Genomic DNA, 21,615 nt, shown 5'->3' with positions numbered 1-21,615 from the left:
GATAATTAATATAAATAAAACGATAAAATTAAAATTATAAAATATTATATAAGTAAAGAAGTGTAGATGTAGATACAGTTTTTAATTTAAACAAATGTTTATTGATAAACATCATGTACATTGTACACAAATTCAAAGTGGTAATGCATTTTTCAACATGGTCAATGTAAATAATAAAAAAGTTTACATGATTTAGAATTAAAGACAATGGTTTTTTTCTAGATTTTAGTTCACTAAACTTTTGAATTAGATCTGAAAAATGAAGTGTGTTAGTTACTTCGTTTGCGCTGTTGAAAGTTTAAAAAAAATCGTTAATTTAGGTAAATTGCTTACTGCATCTTTGGCCTCCTTTAATTTTCGTTTAGTATAACCATTGAGATGAATCCTTTTTTTCTCAGACATTTTCAAATTTCTATAGTTTTTGGCACACACTAGTAACGAACAGAACTCATAAATTCGACTAAAAACTAATTTAATAAAATTTAACATCACTACGACAGTCGACGGAATACTAACAACTAATGTACCAATATTGTACTAATGATGCGAAACTGACCAACAAAATGTATGAAAGATAAATTGTAGACTGAAAGGTAAACTACCTACATAAGCAATATCACAAAATTTCACAGTGCTATTTTAATAATTAAATATTAAAGGGGCCCGGGGCTGCAGTCCCCCTAGCACCCCTCTAAGTTGGGCTCTGTGGGTGAGACGTTCTCTTAATATGGATAACACAAATTATAATAGGTACATAATTTTATATTATTATAAGAGGACGTCATTATCTCCATGTGTAATCTCTGTCTTAATAACGTATATCATAACAAATTTTCGTTTAATAAAATACATTTTGTGATGTTAACTTTAATATTAGAGTAAATTTACCTATTATCAAATTTAAAGGTAAGAATATTATTTAGACAATGACATATGATTTTATTTATATTATTATTTAAGTGAGTTATGCACATTTTAAAGTTGCTATATTTTACATAGCTGAAACTCAATTTAAAATAACAATATCATTAAAAGTATATATTGTAATTGTCTAGATAATATCCTTACCTTTGAATTTGATAATAGGTAAATTTACTCCAATATTAAAGCTAACATTACAAAATGTATTCTGCTGAATGAAATTTTGTTATGATGTACGTTTGTAAGACAGAGACAACACATGCAGGTACGGTCCTCTTAAGTTATAAATATGAAAATATTTTTATTTATAATAAATCATTTATTATATTTTGAACTATTATTAATTATTATGTACCTAAACATCATTATTTGTGTTTGGTTAAATAGTTCCCTACAATTAATTATATATAACCTAACATTATTTAATTATAACTAATATATAGGTAATTAAAATTTAAAACAAGCTTACCTCAACGTGACAATGTTACACAAAATCGGTCTACTGGAGTTATTGGTACTCCAATACATTAAGAATGTTCTAAATGTTGTTCAAGTTTATACAATAGTTTGTCAAAACTTCTAATGAACATCCAATAATTAATAATTTTCTTTGTGCTCTCAGACATCAAATAACATTGAGGATTGCAAGTCTTTTTGCACAATTTTTTCCAACTATTTGTCTTTAAATAATAATACCCATGAAAAATGTCACTCTCATTTTGATTACTTATATTAAATTTTAAATGATAGATGTTGACTATAGGCACTAAAGCAAAACCTCAATATTTCCACTCAGCTTTAATGATACACGACCACGTGAATTAGTCACATTTTCATCAGCATACATACGATATGTAAAATGGGCTTTGATTCATGTCATTATCTAACCATTCAAAAAATTAAAATTATTTAGTGAACATACTAAGACAATAACTGTGAGGGAAAACGATATATTCAACACTTAACACACATTGTTTACAAATAAACAGGACTAGCACTAAAAAATTTCATACATTAATTTATGTATTTTTATATATATAAAAATACATCAGAGTACCAAATATCATTCTACTATATCAGACAATAATTAACAATAAATTACATAATTTTCTAATTTTTAAGTTATATAATTTAAATACAATTATCATGTTGTCACATATTTCTTAGGTTTTTTTTTAACTAACTAGCTGTCCAAAGCAATACTACTAGTTAATCCCCATTTCTGTTAATATAAAAAAAATTTAAACAAGGAAATAGTTTTTTTAAAACTAAATGTCAAATAAAATAAAACTATGACATATATTTCACGCAAGATTAAATAGTTATATTGCACAACCAAAAATGTTGAATTGGAATCAGTTGACAAAAACAAAATCCTACAGTATATGTATGTATAAAAAAATTGATAGATAATATCACATGTATTTCCAATAATAATCCATAGTAAACTAATGTTTACAATATTACAAATAAAGTAGATACATTTAGAGAAACACTAAGGCAGTATAAATAATTATTGTATTGTCCAATTATTAAACATTTTACATTAAAATTTTAAAGGAAAACTTTTGTATTATTTTTGAAAAAACTAACTAAATAACAATTGTTTTCGGTAATATACATAAGTTCAACAAATAATAATAAAAAAAGGGATACCAATGAACAACACTTTTATATAAATAATGCACAATAATTATAGTTAACTAAACATTAAAACTGCTCGAGCAGATTAAATAATCAAAAAATACAATAGTCTTGATATTGTAAATTGAAAATATCTACTAGAAAGTAAAAATATTAATTTAATATTTTACAATTCATTATTATTTACAGAATACAAATAATTAAATAAGTTTAAATTATATTTTGAAACCAAGTCAGTATCAAAAATTAATTAAACTCACAAACTTAAACATAAGTGTTTTAAAATTAAAAAAAAAAAAAATAATAAATACATCACAAGACTGCATACATTCAAGAGTAAAATATACAAAATATCTAAAATTTATTTTATAAATTATAATACTTACAAAATATGAATATATAATAGATGAATTTAATTTTTAATTCTATAATTGTGTAAGTCTGTTGATACACAAATCACCAACAAAATTTAAAAAATGTTTACAAATTAAGATGCTAAAAGAAAGATTGGCAGTGACTTGTCCTTGGTCAAAGTCTTGTTAACATAAATAATGAGCGTCTGTTATCATAATACCTAGTATTTATGTATATAAAAAAAAATTATAATTCACTTATTCAAGTAAGCAGTCTTATGGATTGTTTAGACGACAAATTGAAAAAAAATTTAAATTTAAATCACAAAAAAAAAATTAATTTTGTACAGTGGTATTTAATAATTGTGCAAACCACATGATCTGTTTAAAAAAAAGGATTAGTTAAATTAAGATGTCTAAATTTGTATCACTTTAAATTTGTATGGATGTAGTGTAACAACAGACGTCGCGCATCACCATAAATTAACACATAATTACATTTACTAAAAAACATTTCTATCAGACATTAATATAATGAATATAACATAAAGAGATTATAAAGAAAGATATATGTTGGCTGTCTTCAATTTTATATTCAGCTCTTTCTCTATGTATGTATATATATATATATCCTTAAATATAAGTAATATAACAATATAATGAAAAAATATAAAACATTAACTGTATTTTCTATTCGTTGGAACCGTCATCAAGAAGTGCAGCAAATTTATTACTAGTCTAAAAAAATAAAAGGCAAATTATAATATTTATAATAATGAATACTATAATTAGTAATGGAGACCATAGAATATTTTGTAGTAGACAATTAATTATATTGTGTCGAACAATAGAATTTGTCGATTCTGTACAACCCTGCCATAGTGGAATAAATAAGGTTCATACCTAGGTTTTGTACAGGAATGCACAGAAATAATGTTTATTTTAATGTGCGGACAACAGAATATAGATTGTTTTAAGTTTTTATAATTGATGTTAAGACTTAATTATGACTTATACAACATTCAAAACAATTTATTTAATTTTATAATTAATAGTATTATTATGCTGTAGCCTGAAGTCTTAAGATAACACTATATCCATGTGTTATCTGTGTTCTTCAAACATTAATATATACACCGGATCTTAATAAAGTTTATCTATAGATAATATTATAGCAAATGCACTTGTCCCTGATTTTAGTTTTTGACGTAATTATACTTCAAGGGTAACAAAATTATAGTGATATATTTTTAGATTCTGAACGGAGTGATGAATGTATTTGATTCTACAAAGATGTGTTTTTTTTTTCATTTTTGTGTCTGTCATCATGTTGTAGAGTAGTAATAATGCTTTGATTTTTTACTTCAGCTCCTCTTTGAAAAGAAATATTCATCTAGTTGGTACTTAGGGGGGGTCAAAAGTAAAAAGATTTTCAGTAGTTTTCAAAAGCGCCAGGAAAACCCTGAAAACATAACGGAAAAATGGAAATTTTTACATAAACCACTATTCGGCAAAATCGATTTTTTAATTTTACTGTAACTCAAAAACGAATCATTGTAAATACTTGACATTTTCACCAAATGTTTATATTAGCGTTATCTAATTACAATTCAATTTTAAAAATATTTTTTTTTTTATTCTGTACAAGACTGTGGAAAGTAACATATAAATGTACCTAAATAAATACTTTATCAAAATTAATGTGCCCTTTAAAAATCGGCTCCCCCGTTATCTCGGTCTGGATCCGCCACGGGTATATACTACCTGTGTACTATGACATTACCCCTGTACTTATAACCATGATATTACCTTACATTACATTAATTAATTTTATGTTGAAATATTACATATTTTGTTTTTTAGAAACAGTCATAGAATAATGTCTAAATAAATAAATTTAGACAATTTTAAAAGAAAATGTGAAAAAATAATAATTAAAATAACCAATAAAAATGTATTAACAAACAAATAAAAATTTACTTCGCAGATAAATACTAAACACTGGTATATTGGTAAAAATACCAGTGTATAAAAACTTGGGATCTTAATATATATTTTTTGTACATGTACCCAGGTTATAATAATATGTACATGTATACTCAAAAAACAGTGTATAACCACTAAGGATGGGCATGAAATCCAAATATCCAAATCTGGATTTAAATAAAATTCTTATCTGGAACTATCCGGTTTTATGGATTTGCTTTTTATGTGACTATTTTATAATGTATGATGAAATTAATAAATATGGTACACCTATGTTTGAAATATATGTTGTAGAATTAAAATTATTAGAATATAAAAAATAAGAGTCCAAATAATTCAGATTTTTGAAATCCAGATATGCCCACCACTCCTAACTTAAATTTTCTTTCATAAATTCAATAATAACTATAATTAAAATCCGGTAGAATAAATTTGTTATGTATGTTGACAGAGACAACACATCCATAATAACATACTCAACAAATAATAAAAGATTGTATTTTAAAACTATTATGGGTAAAGTAAAATAACACTTATTTAAATTTTTTAAACATATTTTTAGATTAATTTTAATAAGAAAAACATTTTATTTTTCAAATATCACTGATTTTTATATGGTTGGATTTTATTCTACCCAAAACTCGCAAGAAAAATTGTATTAAATGTAAGTACTATTTATACTTACAGATTTCTTTAGCTCCTTAGTTATAACAGGATCTCTGTAAATTAAATGTTATTAATAATAAAGTAACTATTAATTTTAAATTGTTTTAACTTACTTCTTCTTAACTTCTATTTCTGATAACTTTTTAACAACTTTAGGCTTCTTTTTTGATTTATCTAAAAATTAATTAACATTTTATTCTATTCTTTATATTAATATTTAAATAAAAACAATTACATTTATCAGAACTATTTTTTCCACATTCAATAAACCCAGAATCATTTGTATCTTCTTCGTTAACGGATTGGTCTTTCACTACATCGGGTTCACTGGATTGGCCGTCAGGGTCAGTTCTAACATCATTTGGGGCTTCTACAACTATAGTTTCAACAATTTCTGACCCATCAGCTGCTCTATCTGGAACATTTTTATCTAAATCTGGGGAAGTTTCTTCTCTAATAGGTTCAGATTCTATTGTATCTAATATCACAGTTTCTTCCAGAGTTTTTTTACGAAGATTTGGTAGAATGTAAACATTTGGTCTTGGTTTTTCATCTTCCACTCTACAAATAAAAATTGATTAATATATTTAGATTGTATTAAGATACATTTTGATTAATATAAATGTTTTTAATACATTGTTGGGGTTCCATTGCACACATTTTCTTCGGAAGACAAGGATTCTTTGATTAAAGAATGTTTTTCCCAAGCATTTTCCCGGGGTGGTGGAGCTTCTTCATATCTAGGGTTACGTTCAGGAGAAGCTCTTCGACGAGGTATACGATCATCATCATTTGTTCGACGTGGACTTCTGCGCCTCCATGTTTCAACTGCTTTAGGCTTAGTAGGTGGTTTTACTTCTGTTTCTTCTTGACACCTAAGAAAATAAGATATTTATGATAGCTGTTATATAAAAAAGGTTATCCAATAATTTAAATCCAAAATGTATAACATTTCATAGCTGATTTTTACCACTTTTGCTTAGGAAATGTTAAATCTATTATAACCCTAATACTAACTTAAATGTAATTGAGCGTATTCAAAAAGATGCATTAATTTTTTTAAATTTATTGAGCAAATTGGAGGTCAACTATATAGAATTAAATTTAGCTGGTACTATGATTGCTCGTTTAATTTTGGCTGATTGCTCATTCCAAATAATAAAGAACTATTCTTGGTCTATCAAAAATCAGCCTAATTTTAATTTAAACTAGGGAGGATTAAAATAAAACTTATTTTTTCTAATAACAAAAAAAAAAATTAACAATAGCTGGTACTATGACCAGTGGCGTACTTAGACCTGAACTTGGGAGGGGGGTTATCCCCCCCGTTAGTAAGCCACTGACTATGATTGCATTGCTCTTATAATTTTGGATAAAATATGCTAAATCCAAATTTTATTTTTGATCTGTCAAAAATCAGCCAATCATTGAGAAATAATTTTTAAATGATATTAACAAATTTTTGGTAAGAATAAGGTAGATTTTTAACTTTATAAAATATTATGTTATCCACAGTCATATATATTATACACATCTTATAATTATAATTTAGAATGATCTGTTCATTCAATACTTTTTGTATACATAATGCAACTTAATTAAAGTATTTAAATAACTTTTCAAGATATAAAAAATTAGGGTGTTATATTAAATCTAAATAAAATATAGAAAAATATTTAAAAAAGAAATACAATGGTATTTCTAACCCAGGAAAGTGATATTTCGGAATACTGCTCCTAATTAGTTGTACAATTCTTGAGTAATACTTTCTTGGTATTTGAATACAAATTTTAATATTATTTTTCCTGATTAATATTTATAAATATTAATCTGCAAATTAATTTCCAGATAATATTTGTTCCCATTATAATAGTATAAGTATTCTTGATAAATATATTTTTAAATATTATTATTTCAAACAAATATGTTCTAGAAAACTACATATTACCAAATAATACAAGAAACTGTTAAAGTAAAATTTGTTTTAGAAACAGATGTTTGGACAGAACAAATTTAGTAATGAATTGAATGGATAGTACATACAATTTTATAACTTCAAAATAATTAAATTTATTGAGCAAATTGGAGGTCAACTAAACAGAATTAAATTTAGCTGGTACTATGATTGCTCATTTAATTTTGGCTGAATGCTCATTCCAAATAATAAAGAACTATTTTTGGTCTATCAAAAATCAGCCTAATTATAATATTTTAACTAGGAAGGATTAAAGTAGAACTTATCTTCTTTCATAATTTGAAAAATTAATTACTACACACTTTCTATAATATTTCATCCCAAAATTTCCCAAAGGATAGGATAAAATTTGTTAAGCTTCTACATTAATGTTTATATTAAATATGGATGTTCTAAAGATAAATTTTAAAATTTGTAAATTTTCTTTTTTTACAAGTCAAATAATAAATTTTAGTATAATAAGAGAAAATATTAATCATTTAAACAAGTAACTCTTTTATAAAATAACCAGGAGACAGAGTCCACTCACTGCGCTCTTCGCTCAACAAATCTGCCCACCTTTTTAAGTTGAAATTTAATATCTGTAATTTAAAATATTTTAACATAAAATATACAAACTTCAATAAGAGATAAAAAAAAACCCTCTTATTAGAAGTCTTACTTTAACTTGTTTCAAAAAAAACTTATTATAATTAATAATAATTTTTTTTCTAATTTGCCATAGTAACATAACCATAATGAACTTATTATGTGCGAAATACAAAATATAGGTTTTTTTCATAAAATAGATAAAAACTTACTTATTATCAGAAGCCTCATTTAAACTGGTTTCCGAGGAAGCACCAGACAATTCTGATTGAGGAGGTTTTGGTTCATTTTTAGCTAAAAGTTTCTCTTCAATTTCTCTTTCTTTAGCTGCTGTGTCTACGGGTTTGGCTGCACCAAATATAGATGATGCAGCTACATAGTTAGGTGCTTCAGTCGTTGGTGCATTTGGATCAACAGTCTTGGGCTTTAGTATGAGCTTTGGGCGTTCTTGTGGTTGTGAAGTATTTTCTCCAGCTGATAAATAATATTAAAATTTCATACATTTGTACTAGTACTATCATTAGAAAATATTAATTCTAAAAATGAATAATTACCAATATCAGGCAAATCATCATCTCGTTTAAAACCAAATCCTCTTCTAGATTCACCAAATGGTTTTCGTCCACCTTCGATATCATCACGGCGCTCACCAAAAGGTCTTCTTCCACTGTCAGAATCATCATAACGACGATCACCAAATGGTCTTCTACCACTATCAGAATCATCACCTCGGCGATCACCAAATGGTCTTCTTCCACCTTCAGAATCATCTCCACGACGATCACCAAAAGGTCTTCTTCCACCATCAGAATCATCTCCTCTACGATCACCAAAAGGTCTTCTCCCACCATCAGGATCATCACTTCGTCGGTCACTAAAAGGTCTTCTTTCAGAATCATCAAAACGACGATCACTAAATGGTTTACGTGGTACATCGTCATCAACAGTACGTCTGGCACTTCTCCAAGGACCATTATCTCGTTCACTATCATGGTCTTTATCAAAAGCACCACCATCTCGTCGCCTAGTAAATCCTAAATAAAATAACTTATTAGGTTATTGTAATAATAACAAAGGGTTGAAAATTTATAAAATATGCAAAAAATGATCATTTATTAACTATAAAAATAATACACATAATATACTATATCAAATAAATATTAAATTATGTTATTAAAAATAACAACCTAATTTATAAGTGATTAGCAGTAGAAAACTGTTAGGATCATAAAATTACTACATTGTTATAAAAACTGAATTTTTTAGCTTCGTCTGTTTTAAACATAGAGCAAGGGTTCTCAACAACACTAGTGGGACATGACAAAATTTCAGAGGAGGCGTGAAAAAGTTGAAAAAATTTCATTTGTCATGTTGGTGTACTTTTTTTTTTATGCAAATATAAATTCATAAAATATTAAAAAAACTTCATTGGTTATATTCATACTAATTCAATAACCAACCTTAAAGTATGTTATGATGTATATATATATATATTATGCATACATCAATCTTATAGTAGTAAGGGTTGGGGTGTTAACTCATAAAATAGTTTGAAAGGGGGCGTAGAACTCAAAAGTTGAGAACCTTTACTCTAGATTCTACAGCATATTATTAAAGAACATGAAGACACAACTACAACTTACAAGCTTTACTAAAATAAAAGCAGTTTATTTACCTCCTCTATCATCAGTAGTTGAAGATCGGTTAGTCGATCGCCAATCACCAGGTTCATCACTAGGAAAATCCATACCCATGCGACTGCCTCTTTGAAAAGCATTTCTAGAATCTTGCATACCACTAGCCAGTTCAACTCGTACACGACGTCCACGAATCTAATTTAAGTTAATTTTTTATTAAAACCTATTTAAGAGATAATTAAATAAATCTACAAATTATAATAAAATGTAACACCCTGGATTGAAAAATTGATCATAACAATCAATTTTCCACTAAGAATGTATACTACTACTATACTTCCGTTGACGACCGATATAATTAATTAAATGTATTATATTGGTGCTTTTTTAGAAGATATTTTTCTTCGTTTTATAGTAAAAAATACATATTAGATAATACACTTTTAAGCTTACCAAATTTTCCATTCCAAGTGCAGTAATTAGTTCTTTTCGCTCTTCAAACTCTACATATCCAAATCCTTTATTGCGGCCATTGTCATTACGTGGTAATTTAATGTTGTTAATCTATTTTAAACATATAATAAGTCAATTTATTAATAATTTAATGCAATGATAAAAAATAATAATTTATTAAATACACACTCGGATATAATAAAAAAAATACCCAAGCAGTATGATAATAATAATTAGGGAACAAATTTAAATGCAAATTACATTTTTTTCTGATAACAATACTTTCTAACCACAAACTTCATTTCATACATCAAGGAATTAAAAATATAACATTTTTATTTTTTATGTTTTCAAGTCATTTTTATATAAGAACAGATAAAATTCACTAAAAAATTAGGCAGGATCTGATTATACAGTACTTTTATGAAACACAAGGTAAAAATATAACAAATCTATCTAATAGTATATAATATATATTATTTAATTTTTGGAAATAATTTTCAGAGTAAAAAGAAGAAGGAATTAGAAGATGATGAAAATGATATGAATAATAAATAACAAGAATAAAAATTTATATAATCAAAATAATATTTGTATCCATTAACAATTTATAATAGCAAAATTTCGATAATATTATATAATGTTAACCTAAACTAACTGGATCAAACCAATTGATAACAATATTTATTAGCGTTTTATTGTGATTACTACTCATGTTCATTTGTCATACAATGAATATCATTATAAATGTAAGTATATAATGGATGTGCCATTAAAATAAGCATTATAAACTAAAGGAAACACTAATGAAACTGTTATTATATTTCTTATTTAATTTATTCAAAATTAATATTAGACTAGAAGATTCAAATAAATAAATATGAGTGTCATTTAAAAATTAAATTGCATTGTATCACATATTTTTTTTTCAATCAATTATTTTTAAAGCTAACCTAATCTTTGGTGGCAACACTTACTCTATTATCCTCTCAAATTTTTGAATTTTAAATTGAATGTTAGTAGAGAAGCTCATCAGTTGACTATTGTGGTTACTACTATTGTTTTGGTCAACATTAAAATTAGTTAGGGCCGGTCAGAGCAAGAGTCTGGGAAGGTAGGCACTTGCCAGGAATGTAAAATTGATGTTTTTTTTCTTGTAGTTTTTGAATTACGAGTTTAAAAATCAAAGCCAAAATATTTTAATATATTATATTCAAATTTTTTTGTTGATTAAATTCATTTTATTGATCAACAATGATAACTGGCACAAAATAATATCATGAAGCAATATTATTTATTAATGCAATAATTATGTTTATTGTCCACATTTCTACATGTATTATAAGCCACAAGGAATATCAATGCATTTCCCACAGCCAACAAAAATGAAATATAACTGTTATCAGTTATACAATTATACTTACTATACATTAACACTGTTGACTGTACCATAAATATTAAATAATAATAATAATAATATTACTAAAATTCGGTTTTTCATAATCGAAATTTTATCAAGAGACCAAGTGTATTACATGAATGTAATAACTAATCCATAAGTCAAAAAGAATTTATTTAAAATTATATATCTAGGAAAAATGTATACTGTAAAACTACACACAGAATGTGTTAATATGTAGTTTATATTTTTAGGTCGTCTATTAAATAAGGCACAAAAAAAAAAAGTGAAAAACAATACCAAATCAACTTTAATGTTAATTATATAAAAAAAAATATGAAATAATTAAGGATAATATTAAACAAAATAAAGACGACCAACTAATTCATTGATTCAGTCATGAAAAGGATTACAGTTTAAAAAGTATTAAAATCGAAATATTGAATGAAACTGAAATTTTAAGTAAAATTAATAATAGTAATTATTTATTTAATTTAAGGATAATATACAAAATAATAATTACAGTAAACTTATCATTAGTAGAGACACAGAAAATAATGAACTTTATTTTAGTTACATGATCCTAGTTGTTGATTAACTATGACATCTAGAATCAAAGATTTAATGGTGCAAATAGGAACCTATTTTATGAATAAAATTAACTATTTTTCTGTAAAAATTATCACAGATATTTTGATGGTAAATGGTTTTATAAGACTAAAAATAGAGAAAGCTTGAATGGCTATAATAAAGTATATAAAAAATGCAATTGTAAGTTTCACATATCTTCTTTTTACAAATAATGACATCAGTATTGATAGGCTTGGCCCTAAAATTAGCGCAGTAATCAAGTTTGTATGGTTAGAAAAAAATTATAAGCTAGTACAAATTAACAGAGAAGCGTTCCAGTATATAAAAAAAAGCTTACAGAAAAAGTCTGAGAAGTGGAAATGCACTAGAAAAAAGTTCTTGTATTTGCTGGAAACTGATGTAAACACTGTTCTTTGATAATCAAGGTGTTGTTTATCCAAAATTTTTAAAGTTCAACAACAAACTCCGCTTTCTACTGAAACCCTTAAAAATTTAGAAGACTATTAAAGATTGACAACCAGAGAAATTGACAATAGGATTTTATCACGCTTCTTTATTACAATGCAAATCCATATAATATATCAAATGTATCATAGAACCTTAAAAATAGGAATTATGGAATCATTTACAATACAACTTGATGTATGTAATTTTCTTGCATTTAAAATATTAAAGTATAAAATTGACGTAGAACCAATATCACTTAGGATGACAGGTGCTACTGGTGTTGACTAATTGAACATTTTTCAAGCTGGGCATTTCTAAATTTGTATAGATACCAGAAAGTGTAAGTACTTGTTTATCAATTAAACAGCATTCTTGTGGGAAGTGAATCACGAGAGTAAACCGCACTCACCGTTGTAAAATATGTGTAAGTATGGACTAATAAACTTGATTAATTTTCATTTGTGAGAAACAATGAAAGTTAACAGCGAAGATTACTCTTGTGTTCACATATCGCTTTATGTGGGCAAACATCTTAAAAACATTTTTTACCAAAAAAATCTTGGTATTATTTATAGCAAAAGCAAATTACATTATTGATTGATCTCTATAAATCATATAATCTTATCTATAATCATTTCAATTAATAAGTATCAGAATTATTGAATTATATACATATAACATTGGTTCAACTAACACAAACAAGTGAAAGGAACTCCACATGCTAATATTCGCCTTTGATTCATCATGTATGCAAGTTATATTATGTAAGTTAAGCATTACAAATCAAATAGATAAATACTGGTAGGACAAAATATTAAAATAATTGAAAAAGTATAACTTATAATTGTTTATTATTTCAGTAATGTCTACACTAAATTTAAAAAAAAAACTTTGAAAACCATTCTGCTATATATTATGTATTGGTTCACATTGTCACTGTAATGAATCTATTAAATTTAAATTCAATAGTAAATTATTACATAACATGGAAATTATTTTTACCAGAAATAGAAAATCACTGTGTCAACGTCTACTTCTAAGGATATTTTGAAATGTAAGTTACTATTAGTAATGTATTAGTTTATTAATTCATTTATGCAGAAAATATTATATATTGATATATTAAGAAACCATTATATCATGTTTTTGTTATTACTTATTAATAAATACTGCCATTGTAAAAATCACTACTTTCAGAAACTAAAGTGATTTATATGATTTGAAGTACTTATTAAACAAAAAAGTGGTAGACTTGCAGATTTATTCATGAAAATGTAATGTATTAAAACTTGACATTCAGTTGAATTTTATATGTATTACTTTTAGAATCTCATCTGCTATCACCATGAAACTTTATTTAGATAATTATCAAAATTAATTATAAATTAATATTTAAACAAAAAATCTTATCTATTTATAATAAAAACCTGCATGTTTTTTGTTAGCAGTAATTTAGTTAAATATTTGTAACATAAAACGTTTTAAATAGACTTAAAATTAATCATATTAACTATTATAACAGAAAGCTATTAAATAGCATAACTTATACTATCTTTTACTTTGCGACCATTTTAAGCATTTATTAACAGAAAATAGTGTCTAAAGAAAATTTGATTTAGCATAGTTTCTGCAAAATACTTATTGACAGCAATAAGATTATCAACTCTGTGCATGTTATTATTTTTTTTTTCATAATTATTATGCTGTACTGTATAAATATAGAATCAATTTTATCAAAGTATAAATAATATTTATTCTAGAAACTGTATTTTACTTTGCGACCATTTATAGCATTTATCAGCAATAATATGGTGTCTAAAGAAAAATTAATATAGCACAGTTTCTGCAAATAATTATTGATAACAATAATATCATCAACTCTGTGCAAATTGCCTAATATTTCAAATAAAAATATCTGAGTTATATAATAAAAACTTTTTAGCTTTAGACAATACTGATGTATTTAAATATAATTTATAATTATCAAAACTGTTCAATGTTTTGTATTATTGAACACTATTAAAAATAAGATTAGTATCTGGCAGCAACAGCTGATTACATTAATGGGTTCCTGATTGAAAACCCGAATAAAACCATACCACTATAAATAAATTAGCCGCATAGTAATTATCTTATTTTTAATGGAGTATATTTATTTAATACATTTATTATTTATTAAGATCAAATCATAGAATATACTAAAGGTGTCACCAATTAATATTTTTGAAGGGCCATATAAGAAATCTAAAAATTTTTTGCAGGCCATCAAAACTTTAAAAATTATTTAAAAACCAATAATATTTAACAAAAATAACACATAATGTTGTCGTAATATGTGTTATTTATTCTTTGTCTGCGGGCTGAATAAAATTTGTTCCATAGAACGTGTTTCTCAACCAGTGTGTCGTCGAATAAGTCCAAACGTGTCGTGGGAAGTACTAATATTAAATGCACGAACCTTGTTGACACTATATTTACAAAAATTAATAGGTATTGTTCTTATTTTTTTTTTGTGTGTGTCACAAAGTATGAACATTTTTAATAGTGTGTCGCCATAATACAAAGGTTGAGAAACACTGCCATAGGATATACCAAATAAATATTGTTTTACCGGGAGTATAAAATAATTAAGTACTTTTTTTGTTATATACTCAAGACAAATAATTTACCTTGAGTCCTTTAAAATAATTTGAAATATCATCTTCATCAATTTCAAACTGCAAATTTGACATATGAACCAAGAACGGTCCTTCTTGAGGCACAGTGCTTTCATCTATGATAGATTCACATGCTGCTCTTGGTGCCTTAGGAAGGTTTAATGGCTTAGGTTCAAATCCAAAACCAGCAAATCCTACGCAAAAAAAAAATAGTTTTTAACATGATATAATATATACAAGTTGTCAGTATTAACAAAAATAGTATTTTCATCTCAATATCATTATATTATGAATATTTCTAGGTAAAACAGAACATGTTGATTATGAATAGTGATAATAACTAAAACAAATTCTAAAGAAATTGTGCAAAAAAAATGACATCAATAATAAATATTAAATAAAAAGCCCTCAGGTTTAGAGATTAACAGTCAACAAGAGATTAGTCTGAATTGAGTTATACTAGCATAGCTAGAACCTTGCAAATTGAACTAAAAATGCGAATCACAGGAGGTTCCAACAGTACCCAAAATTATAGTCTCAACCAGTGGCATCTCAGACTTAAAAATCTTAGAACTGGGCCAATTTCTGGTTCTCCTGCCCAACTTTGTCAAGAAGGCCCCCGGCTGGAGGGTTTGCGATTTTGTCTCAGACCTTCCCGGGGTTATAAAGTAACAGAGTACTCAGAGTGTGAACCCCTGAAGCAAGATTCTTGTTGACTGATGTTACTCTCGTTAAGAAGCTTAAGCAACTAAATAAACGAGGATAAGCTCTAAAAAATTCATCATAAGGCAAGTTTTGAAACAATAATGTATTTACACATATTAAACTGTACAATAAAGAAAAGAGATGTACCATGTTTTCCATTATGTTCTTTTTCTGCTTCATCTGCCCAGCATGTACCGCTAGCAATTGAAATAACTTCTGTTTCTATTGATATCCACTTCTGCTTTTTATTCTTTTTGCCTATAATAAAATTTCAATAAAAATAATTATTATTTAGGTACTTAATACATTTAACAAATATAAAATATACACCAGCGGATTATAATTTTTTGTAGTACAAAGACCTATAATAATAGATTAAGATATCACACATTTCTTCCCCTCACTTATTTTGTTTTCAAATATCTTTTTTTAAAAACAAAATAACCCATGTTATGTCCAGTCTAAAACCACCAATAGAGCCCCCAACAATAGCTAATGCTGAATAATACACTATTTATAATTTCTTGATTTAAATAATTATCGAGAATATTATTTTAATAACAACCAGTATAATATACTGGCATAAAATAAAAAATTCAATATATTGATAAAAATTAATGAATGTAACATTCTGGATTTAAGGATTAACCCGTTATTAATATCGCGGCGCTCACCTAACAAGTATTTTTGAGAACTACTCGCTTATTTACTTGATTCATCTGATACTATTTAAACCTTTAATTGACATGTGTCTAATTAATATACTTTTGTAAATATAATAATTTTATAAATATTTCTTGATTAGATATTGACATGCAATGTTATCAATGTTAGCATTATCCATATATGTGCGTTGTATATAGGTAATATTGACACATTTTTTAATAATGAAAAATGAATAGTAATGATAATATTATTACATTATTATGTATAAAAAATGATCATATAAAATAAAAACCAAATAAAAAAATATTTTTGAAATACCTATGATTAAGAAAAATTGTAAGAACATTTTTTGTAAATAACTAAAATATAAAGAATTAAGTAATAGTTTCAATATTCTATGTTCATTATATAATAACGATGAAAAACAACGAGGTGAGCTCACTCGATACCAATGACGGGTTAATCAAAACGGACTGATATACCTCAATACAGAAAGTAAAATTTAATTTACTTTTATTTGACGGCCAAAGTGACAATACAAGTACAATTTGGTGCTTTTAGGAAGATATTAGTTATTAATAACCATAAAACAAATAGTTTTAAATTATGAAATAAACTACTATATATATTTTTTTTAAATGAATAGATGTAACATTCCGGATTGATGGATTAATCAAAATGGACTGATCCCTCACTAAAGAAAGTAAAATTTAATTTACTTCCATTTGACGGCCAAAGTGACAATACAAGTACAATTTGGTGCTTTTAGGAAGATATTAGTTATTAATAACCATAAAACAAATAATTTTAAATTATGAAATAAACTCCTGTACATATTTTTTTTAAATGAATAGATGTAACATTCCGGATTGATGGATTAATCAAAATGGACTGATCCCTCACTAAAGAAAGTAAAATTTAATTTACTTCCATTTGACGGCCAAAGTGACAATACAAGTACAATTTGGTGCTTTTAGGAAGTTATTAGTTATTAATAACCATAAAACAAATAGTTTTAAATTATGAAATAAACTCCTGTACATATTTTTTTTAAATGAATAGATGTAACATTCCGGATTGATGGATTAATCAAAATGGACTGATCCCTCACTAAAGAAAGTAAAATTTAATTTACTTCCATTTGACGGCCAAAGTGACAATACAAGTACAATTTGGTGCTTTTAGGAAGATATTAGTTATTAATAACCATAAAACAAATAGTTTTAAATTATGAAATAAACTCCTGTACATATTTTTTTTAAATGAATAGATGTAACATTCCGGATTGATGGATTAATCAAAATGGACTGATCCCTCACTAAAGAAAGTAAAATTTAATTTACTTCCATTTGACGGCCAAAGTGACAATACAAGTACAATTTGGTGCTTTTAGGAAGATATTAGTTATTAATAACCATAAAACAAATAGTTTTAAATTATGAAATAAACTCCTGTACATATTTTTTTTAAATGAATAGATGTAACATTCCGGATTGATGGATTAATCAAAATGGACTGATCCCTCACTAAAGAAAGTAAAATTTAATTTACTTCCATTTGACGGCCAAAGTGACAATACAAGTACAATTTGGTGCTTTTAGGAAGATATTAGTTATTAATAACCATAAAACAAAAATTTTTTGATTATGAAATCAATAGGAAATAAACTACTATATATATTTTTTAAATGAATAGATGTAACATTCCGGATTGATCGATTAATCAAAATGGACTGATCCCTCACTAAAGAAAGCAAAATTTAGTTTACTAGGTAATGTCAAGATAATTAAGATTTTTATAAATTATTTTATTCAATTGGAAATTAAATGTGTAAATCAAAATATAAACAAACACAAAGAAAGTTAAAAAATAACAGGTACATAGCTTATACGAAACAAGCAATCGGCCACAGAATAGTTTTGGTGATCAGTAAACTAAAAATAATGATCAATTAAGTATATATGCATATTATATTAGCTGGCTTTATCAATAGTATTTATTGTACAGTACTCAATCAAATAATTAAAAGATACCCTACATACATAGAATGGACAGATGAGTAAATAAGGGGTAAATAAATATTTAAGAATGTATTGTTAGCTATTAAAAAAAAATTCAATCTGATGATCCAAATGCTTGTCATATGTAAATCAAAATTATGTGCATTTTGAATTATATAATATATAGAAAAAAATATAATTAAGATCAAATTATTTACAATACAAGGAAAATTTTGTAAAAATATTTGACAATGTTAAACAGTAAGAACAGTCATACATAGAAAATTTAATAAAAAATGTCAATGGAGAATAGGTAAGACATTTTAATAGGAACTGGCCAATAGACAGTTAGATGAAAAACCAATAAATCCACCAGTTACATGGTTGTACAAAGCTTAAACTTATTTCTTCTGAATGAGTTTATCTTCACAAGACAAGACACCATAATTGATATCATTATGTAACAAAACGTATCGATAGATAAAAAAGGACTGCCATGACATACGAACGGAAGGGGTATGGTAGGAGGATTGAGAGGTAACGGTCGCTTCACCCCCACCACAGCAACCTCACATTACGCCATGCGACATTGACCGGACACTGACGAGTGACGGGGCTCTGGGGGGCACTCCCTTGGTGACAAGAGTAGACAAATCGAACGTGTTGCAAAACGCTTCAAACGTCGGGCGGGCGCGAAATAGCTTGATGTAAGGCGGATACATCAGACGATGCGCGCGGAAGCCATTGACCTGTTATCATCGGATGTGTGATAAAACATCGTACGATGCGTGTAAAACACGTGAACGGGATTTCAATGCGGAATCCTGTTGAAACGGTCTATCGATCGATTGAAATTAATTCATAAGGACGGAGCTCTCTATGGTCAGGCGATGGTTCGGAGGCCGTACTTGGACAAACGTGGTCACGGCCAATGGCACTATGGTTAGATCTTAGACATGCGAATCGCGCGATAACCGTGAGCGCCTGAGCGCGTCAATGCCGCCACCGACGCCTTTCAATACGACGCGTTTAACGGGTGGGCGTCCGTTCAACCGACGGATATTTTGACATATATCTCAGTTAAACGCCAGACAAAAATGACCACACAGGGAAAATACTTACTCGACATGGTTGTTGTAACGATTGTGCGGATGACGTTGAGTGTATGGAACGCTGACGACTGGTAGACTCCCAAGTGTGGCGACGCAGACTTTTGCAAACGAAACAAACTCGTAACACGTTAAACCGCGTTCGTGCAGTTTTTATTCGTTTGAACGGCTACGGCAATACACCGTTGACGCCGTGTGAGGAGAAAATGAACGAGGCGGTTGCGGACGTCGGTGTGTTTGTGACGCACGGGCTCAGGGAAACTATCAGAATGGATGCTGGTGGGGATTGCTAGGAGGGGGAGGTACCTGTCTTGCCAAGCGTTGAGCAATGAGAACCCACGGCACCAAATCATTGCTTGTTATGTAAAACGTGTTCACAGAGACCAAAGAGGTTCGATATTTCTTTATAAAACTCTTTGGTCGGAAGACGATGGTTCAAAATAATCATACAAACATTATACATTTATAACCTATATATACCATGGATACCGCAATTATAACTAACGCTTTTTTAGTTTTTTTAAAATTTTTCATTTTCTTTTTTTTTTTAGAACATTTAATTAAATGATTATATGTATAATGCCTAATGCATGACATTTATATTCAAATTGAAACAACTTCATAGATTTGATTTTTATTTCGTGTTTCAAGTTATGATATTAAAGTTCGAAACTACAAAAAAAATCTTTGCATTTTCAAGCTATCATAATTTCTATAGAAGAAAGACGAAAATCAGGTTTTTTGTTTTTGACCAATTATGGGAAGATATAAATAACTAATCCGAAGAGCTAGGTTTATGCGAAGTCAAACTACCTAAATAATGAAAAACTCCAAAACGTATGATCGAAGAGGGGCAAGAACATTACTTCATGTCGGCTAAAGAGCAATATAAAACACTAGGTTTTAAATATATTGATATCACGTTTCCATCTGCTCTGTATAACAGATTTCAAAGTAAAGTAATTGAACATCTCGCAAAAATAGAAAATTTAATGGTGAATCCTAAAAAAATAAATACATCTATTATAACATTTATAACTAAATATTATGACTCCGATTTCGATGGGACAAATTTACATCGTAATGTTGTTAGATGTTGCTAAGGTAAAAAAATTTAAAATTTCAGTGTCTGATGCAATTGATTTTTTAAAAAGAGACGCATTTACAAAATTTGGTTCCAGAAGAGGTTAAATTAATAAAAATTATGTTAACCGTACCAGTTTCGTTGTGTACAGCTGAGCTTTCTTTTTCTGTGTTGCAAACACGGTTTAATGATGTAGCATTATTAAATATGCATAAACAAGAAGAAATAAACATTGAATATCAATATTACTTACAAATTTATAAAGGCAACCAAAATCAGGCAAAATACTTTTCAAATTTGTTAGGAAATTTAAGAATATATTATATTATAAAACTTTTTATTTTAATATTTTTAATTCATTATTATACATAATAAAAAGAATATTGTTGCTTATTTGCATATAATTTGTTTACCTTTCATAGTAAAAATATACAAAAGAAGTCATAAAACAAGTTGACAAGTAATGCTTTGTTGATTTTTTTTTTATTTTACTTATAAATTAAATAATTTTAGGATTTTGGGCACCCCATGAAAATTAGAAAACCCATAGGTTAGGTTAGGCACCCATGTATTCAATAAATAATAATATAAATGAAACTAGTTTTTAAAAAATAGAAGCATCCTTGAAAATTATAGCCTTTCACTCTAGTTTTACTTTGTTTTAACAATTAAAAAATGACTACTGACTAGCAAGTTCTAAAATAATTAAGAATATTTTTTTTTTACTATCGCTA

General features: G+C 27.0%; 1 protein-coding gene across 2 annotated transcripts; it reads right to left on the bottom strand.

Annotated features, from left to right (window-relative positions):
- Nucleotides 1-1,855: 1,855 nt before the first annotated feature.
- Nucleotides 1,856-20,069, bottom strand: LOC132919743 (eukaryotic translation initiation factor 4B). Of its 2 annotated transcripts, XM_060981553.1 has the most exons (12): nt 19,811-20,069; nt 16,170-16,280; nt 15,330-15,511; nt 10,224-10,334; nt 9,809-9,965; nt 8,688-9,167; nt 8,346-8,607; nt 6,206-6,445; nt 5,806-6,131; nt 5,684-5,744; nt 5,590-5,623; nt 1,856-3,656 (listed from the first exon to the last, which is right to left on the bottom strand). In XM_060981553.1, the coding sequence occupies exons 1-12, from the start codon at nt 19,815-19,817 to the stop codon at nt 3,609-3,611; spliced, it is 2,019 nt and encodes a 672-aa protein (XP_060837536.1). In that variant the 5' UTR covers nt 19,818-20,069; the 3' UTR covers nt 1,856-3,608. The 2 variants fall into 2 exon arrangements, with proteins under 2 accessions (XP_060837536.1, XP_060837537.1); XM_060981554.1 differs by lacking the exons at nt 15,330-15,511; nt 16,170-16,280; nt 19,811-20,069 and adding an exon at nt 12,551-12,689.
- Nucleotides 20,070-21,615: the final 1,546 nt, after the last annotated feature.

Source organism: Rhopalosiphum padi, chromosome 2 (assembly GCF_020882245.1).
Source record: "Rhopalosiphum padi isolate XX-2018 chromosome 2, ASM2088224v1, whole genome shotgun sequence".
NCBI classification, from domain to species: domain Eukaryota; kingdom Metazoa; phylum Arthropoda; class Insecta; order Hemiptera; family Aphididae; genus Rhopalosiphum; species Rhopalosiphum padi.
The sequence above is the reverse complement of the archived record's forward strand: the minus strand, read 5'-3'. Positions and strand labels throughout refer to the sequence as shown.